We start from the raw sequence: 14,577 nt of genomic DNA, 5'->3' as shown, positions 1-14,577 counted from the left end.
AAGATAGGAGGCGAGCAAGGAAGGCAGGGGAAGGGAATAGAAATCAAAGGAGGGAAGGGAGAATAAAGAGAAGGAAGAAAGTGGGGGGGAAAAAAAGGAGGGGAGAGGGAAAGTGAGAAAGGGTGCAGAGGACAAAATGAGACAGAAAATTGAGAAGAATAAGTCAGAAGGGCAGAGAGTTGAGGAGAGGAGGAAACTATATACTGTAGGACCAACAATCACAAAACCAATCCATTCCCCTCACCAATCCCCTGTGCACACACAGAGCAGAGCTATCAATCCAGGGAGTAGTGAGAGTAGAATCCACTAGGTACATCTTTAAGTAGTATGGTGTTTAGCACTTAAATATTAGGGCAGGTCCACACTACTGCTTAAGTCGATCTAACTTGCATCACTCAGGGCTGTGAAAAAGATACCCCCGTGAGCAACGCAAGTTACAGTGACCTAAGCGCTGTCCACACCATTCTATGTCGGCGGGAGATGCTCTCCCACCAATGTAGCTTCCGCCTCTCACGGGGGTGGAGTAATTATGCTGAAGGGAGAGCGCTCTCCCATTGGCATACAGCATCTTCACCAGACGCTCTACAGCGGCGCAGGTGGATCGGTGCAGCTGGGCCGAAGTAGGGCTTTTAGTGTAGACCTGCCCTTAGAGTGACAGATGCCCGAGTAATACCTAAGATGAATAGTCATAATGGGGAGAAAATGATAAATCAACCTACAAGAATGCAGTAAAAAATGCCCAGAGGGACCAAGAAAAATCAGTAATGTGGATGTAAAAGGGTAAATGCCATTTTCTTCTGGTGCACCTGGTTTTCAGTCTAAAAATACATTCACCCTGTGTGTAGCATGAGCTACTGCATATAATATGCACTGGTGTTAGTATTTTGAATAGCTCAATAAAAATGCTATGGAGAAAATAAAGATTTACTTGGTGTCAAACTAACAGCTAGTTTAATATGAAGAGCATGTTCTAAACCTTTGAGCACAATCCAAGTATCATTGATCTTGTCATATTTTTAAAGCCTCTAAATACAGCGATCAGCTTAACATCTGCTTTGCAACTTATGAAACCCTGCTGTGCTGTTTTAAAACAGGAAAAATACTTGATGAACTATCCCAGTCATGTATTGATCCAGAAGGCTGTCCTGTATGTATATTAGAAGGTGCCAGGATCCCCCATGGAAAGACAGTTGTTTTGAACAAAGATGATGATGAACATTGTCTATCATGGTAAGATACAGATTTTTATTCAACACGAATGTCTTTTATGGGGGCAGAAAATGAAATTCATATTCAGTAGTTTTGAATATACTATTATGGGCCTGAATATGATGCCCTTTTTCATGCACAATAGAACCTGAAATTTTCAAACAAGACTAAGGGTATTAGGTTCCCAAATTCTATTGAAATTCAGTGGGAATGAGGTATCTAACTCCATAAGGTTGTTTTGAAAAACCTAGCCCTACTCCACAAGTGATCCTGTTGACTCCATTTTTGGAATAAGATACTATTCAATGTGAGTAAGGTATCAGAATTTGGCCCTATCTCGATACTTTAAAATCCTATATAAAGTTAAGGTTATGAATGTGTTATCTCTCTAGAATGCCACCAAGACAAGTAGGTGCTGGAAGGTTATGCTGTGTAATTGGAAAAGTAATTTCTCCAAGATTTACTGAAGGTATTCTAGGGCCCAGTCCTGTAAATACTTGCATCCAGGCTTAATGAAGTCAATGGGATCATGCATGGTACTGTAAGCACTATGCAGAATCAGGGCCTTACATTGCTTTCAGGGAGGAACTCACTATTTTTGTGTCCTGTACAGTAGCAAGTTTGAATTTAGCTCTGTAGTATCCACTATTTTTGTGTCCTGTACTGTAGCATAAAAGTTTGAATTTAGCTCTGTAGTATCCATAATTTTGGCATTCTTCAGATACCCATCCCTTTGATGAATGGATACTTCCATTAGTCAGGCATAGTGCTGTAAATATGAGAAAGTTTTCCACCACATAATTTGCCCACATTTAATAGAAGTGGATGTAGATCTGCAAAAACTATGGGCTCAGACTAAAACCCTACATCCAACCCCCCTGAACATTTTGGAAGTTCAGACTGGGTCTGAACTTTGAATCTCTGGCCTGTCACTGGTAGTAACTAACTGATTTATAAGCCTCATGGAATTGGTTCTGTTATGTTGATTAATTAAGTAATGTATTTTCTTTTAACAGTATAAATTGCAAGCCCTGAATTCCATCAAAAGGTCAAAAATGCATCTACGTAAACCAGTTCCCTAATTTTCACAATACTTAATAATAATTTATCTTTAATGTTGATACGCTAACCACCACTCACATAAGGTTTTAGAACATTATGTAAACTTACCTCACTAGGGAAACATCTTTGCACGTAGCTGTCACCTAATTTAGATGCCTACACCATCTGTACAAACAATAGAAAATATTGTACAAAAATGAATTTTATAGCAAATATCCAAAGGAAATTGGAATCTCATTCACAAAATATTGCATTAGGATTAAAATAATAAATCATATATGTTACAATATGCTAAATGCCAAAGGGAGTTGTGTATTCTCCAATTAAGAAGCTAAAAGCAATGTGAAAGAACACAGCCTTGGGAGAACTTGAATTTGGATGTCACATTTAAAGTGCTGTTTTGCTCTGAAAAATGGCATCTTCTTACGTAATAGACTGGTCCCTGGTTGCTTTCATTAGTGAAGAAAATAAGTGTTTACTTCCCATCATTCTAGTTAACACTGCAAAGCTGGCATGGCTCAGAGGGAAGAGGCTTCAATCGCTCCCTTCACATGCATATTCAACAGAATTGTTTACTAAGTTCCAAACAGTTATGCTTGTACAACCACACTGAAGACAGCAAAATTTCACAGGAGCCACTGAGGAAAGAATTTGGCCGGCCCAAGGAAGCTGGTGATGATGTGTGAGAAGGAAATAATTCAGCTTATCTCTCAGATCCCGAGTTGGAATTTGAAGCTCTGACAGTTAGGAAAAAGCAAATCTTTTACTTATAAACTGTACACATTTGCTCACTGAAATCATTGAAAGATGACAAAGGCGGAACCACATGATTCAATTTTTAGAGCAAATTTTCAGAGCAAAACCATAATTTAAAGAGTATGGACCAGTTTCTGATCTCAGTTACGCCAATGTAAATCCCAAGTAACTCCACTGAAATTATGTTTTGTCCTTGATCCCACACACTATCTACAGCTCTCATTGCCTGGAGTTGTGAGCTAGAAGAGTGTCGCTGTTCTGTTTTAACAGTGGGAAAGAATGCCAGCAGTGTCTCTCTAGTGCTATCTTACATACTGTTGTGATGGGAGCTCTAGAAATAACCTGAGAGAGGTTACAAAAGTATTTGAATCCAAAAAGTGCTTGGTTTCTGGTCCTGCTCTATTCTGAGGTTTGGCATACCTCTAATTTTTTCCAGACTGTTTTGTCCATCGCTATTATGAATGATCTGAGTGGTTTTGGAGCACCCATTCAATTGCACCCTATATAATGGAGATTATTGAGGACTCCTGCTCAGTGTATTCTGTGCATTATCAAATATCCCCAGTGCATCAGATTCAATGGGTAAAGAATTTTGAAAATACCATAGTTATAGCGTTAATAAATGTAAAACCAAACCAAGAACCTCCCAGCTGCCCAGATTCTTCAGAAAATCCTGAATTTTCTCCATCTTTTCTAGTGTCTCTTGTATTTCTGGAGGGACAAATGCCATTTCACACATTTTCCCTACTCTGTGTCTCCTACTGTCGAGTAGACTTGGAAAAATGCATTGAGTGGTGATCCACTAGCCTGTGCTTGGGCTCAGGTGTGCTCCTTCCTCAGTCAGGCAGAGTGAAGAGCACAGAACAGATGGATTTGGCAATGTCGGAGCTGCTGAAGTCATGCTAAGGGAGCACAAGCAATCTCCTGCAAGGCTGTAGATACAGGGGGAGCGGTAGTAGGTGGGAAAACGTATGGGAGAGAGAGAAAAGTGAAGAGAGAGGAGTAAGGGAGAAATGGAGGCCCATACAGAAAGTGGCGAAAAGGATGGGAACATGCAGAGGAGGCAAAAGTGGGAACGTGCCAATGGGTATGAGTGGAGGGAAAGATCTGGAAGGGAAGAGGAGTAAGGAAAGAGAGGGGAGCTCCTACTTTTTTTGAGAAGGGAAGAGGAAAGGGACAGAAAAAGAGAAGAAAAGCACTAGAAGAATTTTAGTACAGGGAAGAGGAGAAAAACAAGGTAAAATAAAAATACAGGAGTAAAATACACATGGCAAAAGCTAAAGTCAAGATAATAAGAAAAAGGCAATGTGTGTGAGAGTGAAATAAGTTAAGAGTAATAATAAGATGATCTAAAAACACAGGAAGGGGAGCAAAGGGATCCAGGTGAATTTAATTGATTTCATAATGCCAATGGCAAAAGGCCATTAGAAGTGGATAATTTTCTATGTATGAAACTTCAGTTTAAGATTTCAGGTTTGAATGAGCCCATGACACGAGGCACTGCCCAGAGCGGCTTGGTGTTCACTCTGGAAAAAAAGGTGTGTTCTTAATTCGAGTTAGCTAACTTGAGTGAACTAACTCGAGGTATAATCCTCGTGAAGACAAGGCAGTGTGTAGTTTTCACATGAGTTAGCAGATCAAGGTAAACCCTTGACTCCCTCAAAGTCTTTAACTCAACATGCTTATGCCTGTCAAATTACAAACTGCCTTGTCTTCACGAGGATTTTACCTCTAGTTAGTTCACTCAAGTTAAATAACTCAAGTTAAGAAGAAACCTTTTTTCCTAGTGAAGATACAACCAGGGGGTGCGACCGAAATCTACTGGCCATGTTCATCAGAAGTGGTGCCTACAAATCCCAGTGGCTTCTATGTAGCCCAGCACTAGGTGTCATGTTTCCATGATATGACGCATGTTCACCCAAAGACAGCTGGGGAAAAGACATTTATCTAATAAACTTAGTACTTTTTATATGCTTCCTGCATGTATACATTAGTGTATTTCCATAAGTAATGATTCCATTACTGGGTCTCCCAGGATTGCTGCAGGAATAAGGAGATTTTCCCACTATGCACAATTTGCCAGGTAGCACCGTTGGTGGCAGTTTTCTTTCCTCTGAAGCAACAATCATAGAGTACTGAACAAGGTAGGATATGGAAATTGATACTCCATTGATCCAATCCGGCATGGCAAATTATATGTTCCTGCTGAATCGTTTGTTTACTCATTTCTATATAAGATATAACTGTATTCAATCAGGGGTGGTGTATTGTTATCAAAGTTCATTTTATCATTAGTTTTTTGGTGGTTCTTGCAGTCACTGTGAAGAAAAGAACTTAACATGTAGTGCCTGTGAGTCAAAAGAGAAAGAGGAAGAAATCATTACATCAACGCCTGCTCCTACAGAAGAAACAGATATAGACATAGGGACACGTGTATACTCCTGCAGCAAAATGATGGACCTGGCCTTTCTGATGGATGGCTCCAACAAACTCTCAGAAAAGGACTTCGAACTGTTAAAAGCTTTCATAATTAGCATGATGAAAAAACTCCACATCTCCCAAAAGAAAATCCGAGTGTCAATTCTGGAATACCGCACTGGCTCCAACATCTATCTTGGGCTCAAAGATATTAAAACACAATCTCAGATGAGGAAAATTGTCCAAAACATAAAATACACTGGTGGAGAAGTTGCCTCTGCCACTGAAGTGCTTAAATATATTGTTTTCCATGTGTTTGGAAAGGCACCAAGGACAAATGCTGCCAGAATTGCTCTGTTGTTGACAGCGAGCAAGTCTCCAGGAAATATTCAGCGCATCCTCCCTCTTTTGAAAAAGAAGAAAGTCACAGTAATACCAGTAGGCATCGGACCATCTATTAGTATGGAGCAAATCAAGCTAATTGAAAGGCAGTGGCCAGAAAACAAGGCCTTCATAATGAACAACGTACAGGAGTTAATGGAAAACAGGGATGAAATAATCAATTACCTGTGTGATCTTGTGCCTGAAGAAAGTGATGTGTTAACAACTACCACCCAAAAACCTACTACAACCCCACCCCGGGCAGCTAAAGTGACGGTACCCTATCATGGCTCGGAGTTCACGAGATTAGCTACGACACCATTGCCACGTAAAGCGGTTTCCAAAGTGCTTGATATAGCTTTTGTTGTTGAAGGGTCTGAAAAAGTAGGAGAGGAGAACTTCAATATAATCAAGGAGTTCATTGCAAAAGTTATCAGAGAAATGGACATAGGAGAAGAAACCATTCATATTACTATCATACAGTACTCGTACACTGTCACTGTTGAGTACTCCTTCACTGAAGCACAGTCAAAGCAAGACATTATTGAGGTGGTGAGGAAGATACAGTACCAAGGAGGGAATGCCACCAACACTGGAAATGCCCTCAGTTATGTCTCTGAACACACATTTACCACAGACAATGGAGGCAGGGGACAAGTGCCACGCTTAGTGTACATGGTGACTGCAAACCCTGCCACTGATGTCATCTCAAGTGTTGCGGGGGACATAAATGTGATCCCTATAGGTATTACCCCCAACGCGAACATTCAAGAGCTTGAGAAGATCAGTCAACGGCACACCCCAATAATCATAGAGGGTTATAATAAACTTATTCGAGAAGCACCTGACTTAGTGTTGAAAACATGCTGCTCAAATAAATCCAGCATGGCCCCAGCAACTTCAGGTAAAGTTGGATATATTTTCTATGTATTTTCATTCTCTATTTCTCATCAGGCTTTCTCTGGAATCAGAGATGGATTGTGCTTTGCATGTTGCTGTCCAAGTTGATTGGAGTGGGGGTGGAAGGTGAACTTAGGGTCATAGAAATGTAAGACTGGAAGGGACCTTGAGAAGTTATCAAGTCCAGCCCCCTGTGCTGAGGCAGGACCAAGTAAACCTAGATCATCCCTGAGAGATGTTTGTCCAACCTGTTTTTAAAAACTTCCAGTGATGGGGATTCCACAACCTTCCTTGGAAGCCTATTCCAGAGCTTAACTACCCTGATAGTTAGAAAGTTTTTCCTAATATTTAACCTAAATCTCCCTTGCTGCAGATTAGGCCCATTGCTTCTTTTCCTACCTTCAGTGGACATGAAGAACAAATTACCATTGTCCTCTTTATAACAGCCCTTTACTATTTGAAGACTGTTAATAGGTCCCTCCTCAGTCTTTTGTTTCTAAATGTGCCCAGTTTTTTTAACCTTTCCTTATAAGTCAGGTTTTCTGAACCTTTTATCACTTTTGTTGCTGTCCTCGGGACTCTCTCCAATTTCTCCATATTTTTCCTAAAGTGTGGTGTCCAGAATTGGACACAGAACTCCAGCTGAAGCCTCACCAGTGCAAAATACAGCAAGACAATTTGCTCCTGTGTCTTACGTAGAGTGCTTCTGTTAATACATCCCAGAATTATATTAGTCTTTTTTGCAACTGCATCACATTGGTGGCTTATATTCAATTTGTGATCCATTATAACCCTCAGATCCTTTTCAGCAGTACCACTATCTAGCCCGTTGTTCTCCATTTTTAGTTGTGTATTTGATTTTTTTACTTGCTAATTAAAGTGCTTTGTCCTTGTCTTTATTGAATTTCATCTCGTTGAATTCAGACCAATTCTCAAATTTGTCAAGGTCAATTCAGAATTCTAATTCTGTCCTCAAAAGTGCTTGCAATGTCACCTGCTTGGTTTTATCCACAAATTATAGAACCATACTCTCCACTCTATTATTCAAGTCATTAATGAAAATATTGAATTGTGCCAGACCTACGACTGACCCCTATGGGACTGCACTAGATATGTCCTTCCCAATTTGACAGTAAACTGTTGTTGAATATGGTCTTTCAACCAGTTGTGCACTCACCTTATAGTAAATTCATCTAGATCACATGGTTGCTTATGAGAAGTCACGTGGGACTGTCAAAAGCCTTACTAAAATCAAGATACATCACATCTAATGCTTCTTCTTATCCAGTCAGCCAGTAATCCTGCCAAAGAAGGAAATTAGGTTGGTTTGGCATGATTTGTCCTTGACAGATGCATGCTGGTTATTCCTTTTAACCCGATGGCACTGGAGGTGCTTACAAATTGATTGTTAATAATTTGTTCTAGTATCTTTCTGGGTATCAAAGTTAGGCTGACTGGTCTAAAATTTCTCAAGTCCTCTTTGTTCCTCTTTTAAAGATAGGTATTATGTTTGTCCTTCTGTAGTCCTCTGGGACCTCATCTGTCCTTCAGGAGTTCTCAAAGATAAGTGTTAATAGTTCTGAGATTGCTTCAACTAGTTCCTTAAGTACCCTCGGAGGAATATCATCAGGCTCTGCTGACTTGAATATATCTAACTTATCTAAATATTCTTTAACCTATTCTTTCCATATTTTGGCTTGCATTCCTTCACCCTTTTTGTTAATATTAATTGTGTTGTGTATCTGGTCAACATTTTAGTGAAGACTGAAGCAAATAGGATTAAACCCTTCAGTCTTCCTGATGTCATCAGTTATTATCTCTCCTTTCCCATTAAGTACAGGATCTACACTTTCCTTCATCCTTCTCTTGCTCTGAATATATTTTAAGAAACTCTTCTGGTTATCTTTTAAGTCCCTTGCTAAGTGTAATTCATTTTGTACCTTAGCCTTTCTGATTTTTTCCCTTCATGCTTGTGCTGTTCTTTTGTATACCTCCTTAGTAATTTGTCCATGTTTTGACATTTTATGGGATTCCTTTTTGATTTTCAGGTAATTAAAAAACAGCTGATGGAGCCATATTGTTTTCCTCTGCCTGCCCATCAGTGGTTAAAATCACTTCCTCCCTCTGCTTCTAGAGGTTTGATTATTTCACTGTGAAACTTTTGTGAATCATAGAAATGTAGGGCTAGAAGGGACCTCAAGAGTTCATCTACTTCATCCCCCACTGGGGAAGGGTTAAATGTACCTAGACCATCCCTCATAGGTTACCTGTTGTTAAAAGTCCCCGGTGATAGGGATTCCACAGTCTCCCTAGGTAACTTGTTACAGTACTTAACTATCCTTATAGTTAAAATTTTTTTCCTAGTATTTAACTTAAATCTCTTGTGCTGCAAACTAAGCCAATTTCTACTTCTCCTACCCCTAGTGGACATGGAGAACAATTGATCTCTGTCCTCTTTACAATAACCTTTTAAATATTTGAAGACTCTTACCATGTTCCCCCTCAGCCTTTTCTTCTCGAGACAAAACATGCCCAGTTCTTTCAACCCTTCTTCATAGGTCAGATTTTCTAAACCTCTTATCATTTTTATAGTTGTCCTCTGGACTGTCTCTAGTTTGTCCACATCTCTTCTGAAAGTGTGGTGCTCAAAAATGGACATGGCATATCAGCAGAGGCCTCACTACTGCCAAGTAAAGCAAAACCTCAAAGTTTTGTTGGGTTCTGGAATGATCGTGAGATGTTCTACTTGGAGACCTGGGGGGCAAAGCTCTCATGTTGAAAATACAGCTTAGTATATTCTGACATAGAGGCAGTTACTGCTTGTAACAACAGAACACTGCCCTGCTGTTTTCCCAAACTCCAGTTGTCTACTTTCCTTTTCCTGCCATCTTCCTTTCCTTATTCAGCAGATCTTATCTAAGAAGCCTTTTTATATTCTTTTCAGGACTTTGCAGCAGACCAATGGATATCATGTTTCTTCTGGATGGAAGTTCCAATGTTGGAGCATCAGAGTTTGAGGAAATGAAAAGTTTTGTAAAAGCATTTATTGGAAACTATGGCATCAGTAAGTAAACAGCGCTTTAACTCTAACGCTTAGTTTTCTTTTACCCTTGCTTTGTTTGTGTAAGGGCCATGACAGTATTGACCCTGATACTTTACACATACACCCTGGTTTTAAAAAAAAGTGTGTTGAAGCTTAAATTTCCATGTGTGAGTGATCTCCTGGATTTCAGTTGGCTCCCATTCTAGTGACAGTGTCCAAGGAGGATGAGGAACATCCTGGTGTCAGTTGAAATTTAAGCTGTTTCTTTTGTCAAGATACAGGAAGTGGTGCACTTGGGTCCAGTACTGGTGGGTCAGAATCATATCCATCCTGGCTGATAACTAGTGGGAATGTCCTGACTACATTCTTGAGGGGGATAGTATCTTGTTTCAAGAGGGCAAGTGTCAGGAACCCACAGGTCTCAAACCTGGGTCTGCAGGGTTCCCAGGCAACTGTTGCTGCCTTATTCCCATCCAGCAGCTTACTACTAATCAATCAAGTGGAGAGACCAGGAAACCTGAAGCTACAACAGGGCTGCCTCCCTGGGCCCTAAGTGGAGGAGCGGCAGGACCTGTGATTGGTCAGAGTTTCCTATTTAAACCCAAGAGAGGCACAGGCAGTTGTCTGCACAGCTGGCCTCTAGCTGGCTGCTATATTGGACCCTACCTTGCCTGAGTCCTGAAGCTGGCTTCCTTGCCATGCTTCTGGTTCCTGCTTTCCTGACCTGTTTCTGGTTCCCGATCCTTGACCATGGTCTCCAACTCTGGCTTGAGCCTTTAGCATGGCTCCTGACTCTGACTCCAGCCACTAGACATGCTGCTTATGTCCCAATCCTGACAGCATGATTCCCTCCCATGCTTAGGTGCATGGATCTATTGCTTGAAAAGTCTGGTCTTGATATGAACATCTTGGCTAATTACCACAAGTCTCTTTAATCTCACATGGAATCATGGCACAGGAGAGAATGGGACCCAAACGACAGCTCCCATAAGGTAAAATGCTGTTAGGGAAATGCAGTTTGAACTGGTTCAAACAAAACATTTCAGGTTGGTTCAGCAAAACAAAATATTCCTGTGTGGGTCAAACTGACACAATAAAATATTTAATTTAAATTTTATTTATGGAAAATTGATTTTTTTTTATCAACACTGAGATTCTTTTTCCCTGTGGAAAACTTCAGTTTTCTGGAAACTGCATTTTCCTTCAGAAAATCATTCTGATGGAAAATTTCCAACCAGCTCAACTTAATATAAAGTGTGACTTCAGATTTATTTTTAAATTGTTTAGCTGGATTGTCTTTTATTTATATCATTTGTCTTCTGCTTTCTGCTTCAGACAATACCTTAACTCAAGTGTCGGTTCTCCAGTATGCAAGGGCAAACACTCTAGAAATTTCATGGAACATGCCACAAGAGAGTGAAAATCTTCTAAATAGGGTGAGCTCAATTCAGCAAAGAGATCAGGGTCCCAGCAAACTAGGTAAGTGATTGTGTGGATGTGTGTGTGTGTGTGTGGGGGGGACAACGTTAAATGTAGGTTGATCCTAAACACTATCTTGGACATTAGTGACACAAGGTGGTTACGTAATATCTGTTATTGGACCAACTTCTGACCTGAAGAAGAGCTCTGTGTAAGCTTGAAAGCGTGTGTCTCTCGCCAGTGGAAGTTGGTCCAATAAAAGATTATCTCACCCAGCTTCTCTTTCTATTATCCTGGGACTGACACAGCTACAACAACACTGAGTACTATCTTGGACAGATGGTTCTGTGCTAGTGTGATGCACTAGGAATATATTCTTTCATAATTCATTCACGTTATATATTGATTTATGGGCAAAGAGTTTCAGTTTACTCTAAAACGTGTCTGTCTAAGAGTTGCGAAGGTCATAGTGTACCATGCCTTATACTGGAAAGGAGATGATGACTTTCTTTATTCCTTATAATATTTCTCAATATTCATGTGTTATGTATCTCTCAGGCAAGTGAAGGAAAATGGTAATTTAGGATTTAGATCATCACTAATTCATCAGTTTCATTCACTTCCACAAAACTGTACCCAGAAACACATCTATGTTAGTCCTAATATTCCTGGGTAACCCAAATTCCCCTATGGTCCTGTGTGTGTGTGTGTAAGCTTTCCAGTTGTAGGTTCAACAAATGCAAATTATATATATACAATATATCAGGTCTTTGACCAAATACTCTGAGAATTTCATTCTTCTGGACTGGAACCACATTCTGTCTGGCAGCCATCGAGCATCAGGGTCCTATAAGAGCAGAGAAGTGTACAGATTTTAGGGTCTTTGGCCTACTTCATCCTGTAAAGAGTTATTGCTATAGAAAAGTGAGAAATAAAACCTGACCTCCATAGTTCGCAGGAGGATTGGCTATGATTGCTTTCTCAGCCTGGAGAAATAAAAATACCAGATGGCTGATGAGACTTCTACAAGCTCTTTGTGAGAGAAATTGTTACATTCAGATAGATAACTTTCATGAAGTCTCCTATGTAATGTATAGCAAGCTACAGAGACTAGCAGGATAAGCAACGAAAACATGGTCCTGTCCTGGGGAGAGGAGATGGACTGGGAGATGCATTATGCAGTTGCCAGTGAGTTGTTTGTTTCTCATTGGAAGGCACTCAGATACCACAGTGAGGGAGATGGTCTGAGACCCTGAATGGAATAGAAATCACTCCTCCCAAGTAAGTAAAGGAAGAGCAAGTAAAGGAGGAGTAAAGACACTGTGGTCTTGATCCTGCACCCCAGAACATTTAATAAGCATCTGTGAGTCAGGCTGGTAGAATAGAATGCTCAATGCTCTTGGGAAATGCATGAGCACTCAGCTCTGTCTACCAGTGTTCAGGCTTCTGGAAACATCCAGGCTGCCTAAAAGATTTGGATGCCCCAATTTGGGTGTTAAAATCCATTAGGTGGCTTTGAAAAGCTCATCTTTCATTCGTCCTGGGCATGCTCAAGGGTTTAATACACCAACCAGCATTGTCACTATAATACCAGCATTGCTGCTTCTCATTTGCATAGTCTCTCCCATACTGAAAACATGATCCTGTGCAATCCTTACGCTGCCCATTCCATTGTAAGTAGTCCCTTTACAGTCAGTGGGGCTGTTTCACGCCAGGAACAGCTGCAGGATTGGTTCCTATGGTAAAACTCTCTTTGCTTAGTTCCAGGTAGCTTGTTTGCTGACGCTCAGGGTGTGAACTACATGCATGATAACTCTTTAGTGTTCCTACACTAATTGTGTGTTCCTCATTTTCTGCGTGCCTGACTTCAGACCTTGGGGTCTGCTTTTCAGAGATGTTGGGCACTGTCTGCTGCAATGCGACCTGTGCTTTGAATGTATAAAGTGCTGTCTAATGCTAAGTACTCTGAAAAATCAGGTCCTAGATGTGTCAGATTGAGCACCCCAAATTAGTGGAAATGTTTGACATTAATCTCTCTGTACCTCAGCTCCCGATTTGTAAAACCAAGATAATGCCTCCTCTCCTCACAGTGGTGTTGTGAAGATAAATGAATATTTGTGAAGCACTCCGGTATTCGTGATGAGCACCATAGGAATGCCTGTGAGGAAATGACCAATTCTGTGTCCCGTGTAGGGTTTGAACACTGTGTAGTAAATGAGGCCTCAGGCTACGCATTTAACAATAAGGAGAAAACAAAAAACTGAATTGCTGGTCACCAAGTGAGCACCATCCATCCATCCTGTGCACCATCCATCCTGTGGGGAAAAACTAGTATGTGATCATGGAATTAAAGACCGTGTCATAATGCGTACACACAATGGGGCCAAATTAGGGTTGTACAGGCAGCCTTAATTCTGGTATTTCCTATCATCTGTTGCTTGACTTTGCAATCTTAATAATGTTCTTTTAATGGAGTTTTTTGTGTCTGTAATATTCTTATTTCAGAGTTGTCAAGGACACCAACAAGGCTTAATTTGTGCCAGGGCTGAGCCCCGGCATCTCTAGGCTTGGCAGTTCATAGTCCTGGCACCTCTGAGCTTGCTGCATCAGTGATGAATGTAAAAAAATTACTTGAGCCCCAGCACCTAATTGCTTGAGCCCTGGCACCTCTTTCATTACAGAGCCCCAGCACCTAATTGCTTGAGCCCTGGCACCTCTTTCATTACAGAGCATGAACATCAAAGACTTCCTGTGTGTGATCTAGAGCAAAATCCCTTACTCTCTCTGTGCCTTGGGTTTCCATGTGGATAAAAGCACTTTCTTAGCTTGCAGAGGTGTTGTGAGGATAAACTTGTTTTGAGGTGTGCAGGTACGATGATGATGGGATCTATCTTACAGCTGGCTGATATTAACTTAGCTTCAATTGGTAATGGCTTGTCTACACGTGAGTTATTTCAAAATAGCTAGGAGACTGGAAGTGGATTAAGCTAAACAAGAGAAGGGCACTCTTAGGTTGTCTCTGTGTGACAGTGGCATATCTGTAGTGCTAAAGCTGTGATGCCATAGTGTAGATGCTTCCTGTGTTGACAGAAGGATTTTTTTTTGTCAGTTTAGTTAATCCACCTCTACCAGAGGCGGTAGCTAGGTCGATTCCTTCCACTGACCTAGCCGTATCTACACCAAGGGTTTTGATGACCTAATTATGGTGGTCAGGGTGCAAAATTTTGCAGACTTGAGCGGCGTGATTAGGTTGACTTAAGTTTTAGGTGTAGACCAGGCCTTGTTCTGCACTAAGTATGTCCCGGCATGGAGTTATTCTGGAATAGATGTTACATTTTAAACTCACAACCTCCTTTATTCCAGAAAGAAAAGGAGGACTTGTGGCACCT

The 14,577-nt window shown here is 40.8% G+C and overlaps 1 protein-coding gene across 1 annotated transcript in view; it reads left to right on the top strand.

Annotated features, from left to right (window-relative positions):
- VWF (von Willebrand factor) overlaps window positions 1-14,577 on the top strand; it is a 230,040-nt gene that overhangs the window by 112,133 nt on the left and 103,330 nt on the right. The window contains exons 27-30 of the mRNA XM_077825238.1: window positions 1,095-1,230; window positions 5,343-6,730; window positions 9,671-9,790; window positions 11,105-11,248. Of these exons, the coding sequence (XP_077681364.1) occupies window positions 1,095-1,230; window positions 5,343-6,730; window positions 9,671-9,790; window positions 11,105-11,248 (1,788 nt within the window). The remainder of the gene's footprint in view (window positions 1-1,094; window positions 1,231-5,342; window positions 6,731-9,670; window positions 9,791-11,104; window positions 11,249-14,577) is intronic.

This window comes from Eretmochelys imbricata, chromosome 1 (assembly GCF_965152235.1).
Source record: "Eretmochelys imbricata isolate rEreImb1 chromosome 1, rEreImb1.hap1, whole genome shotgun sequence".
NCBI lineage: Eukaryota > Metazoa > Chordata > Testudines > Cheloniidae > Eretmochelys > Eretmochelys imbricata.
Note: the sequence above shows the minus strand (reverse complement) of the source record. Positions and strands in the feature narration are given on the sequence as shown.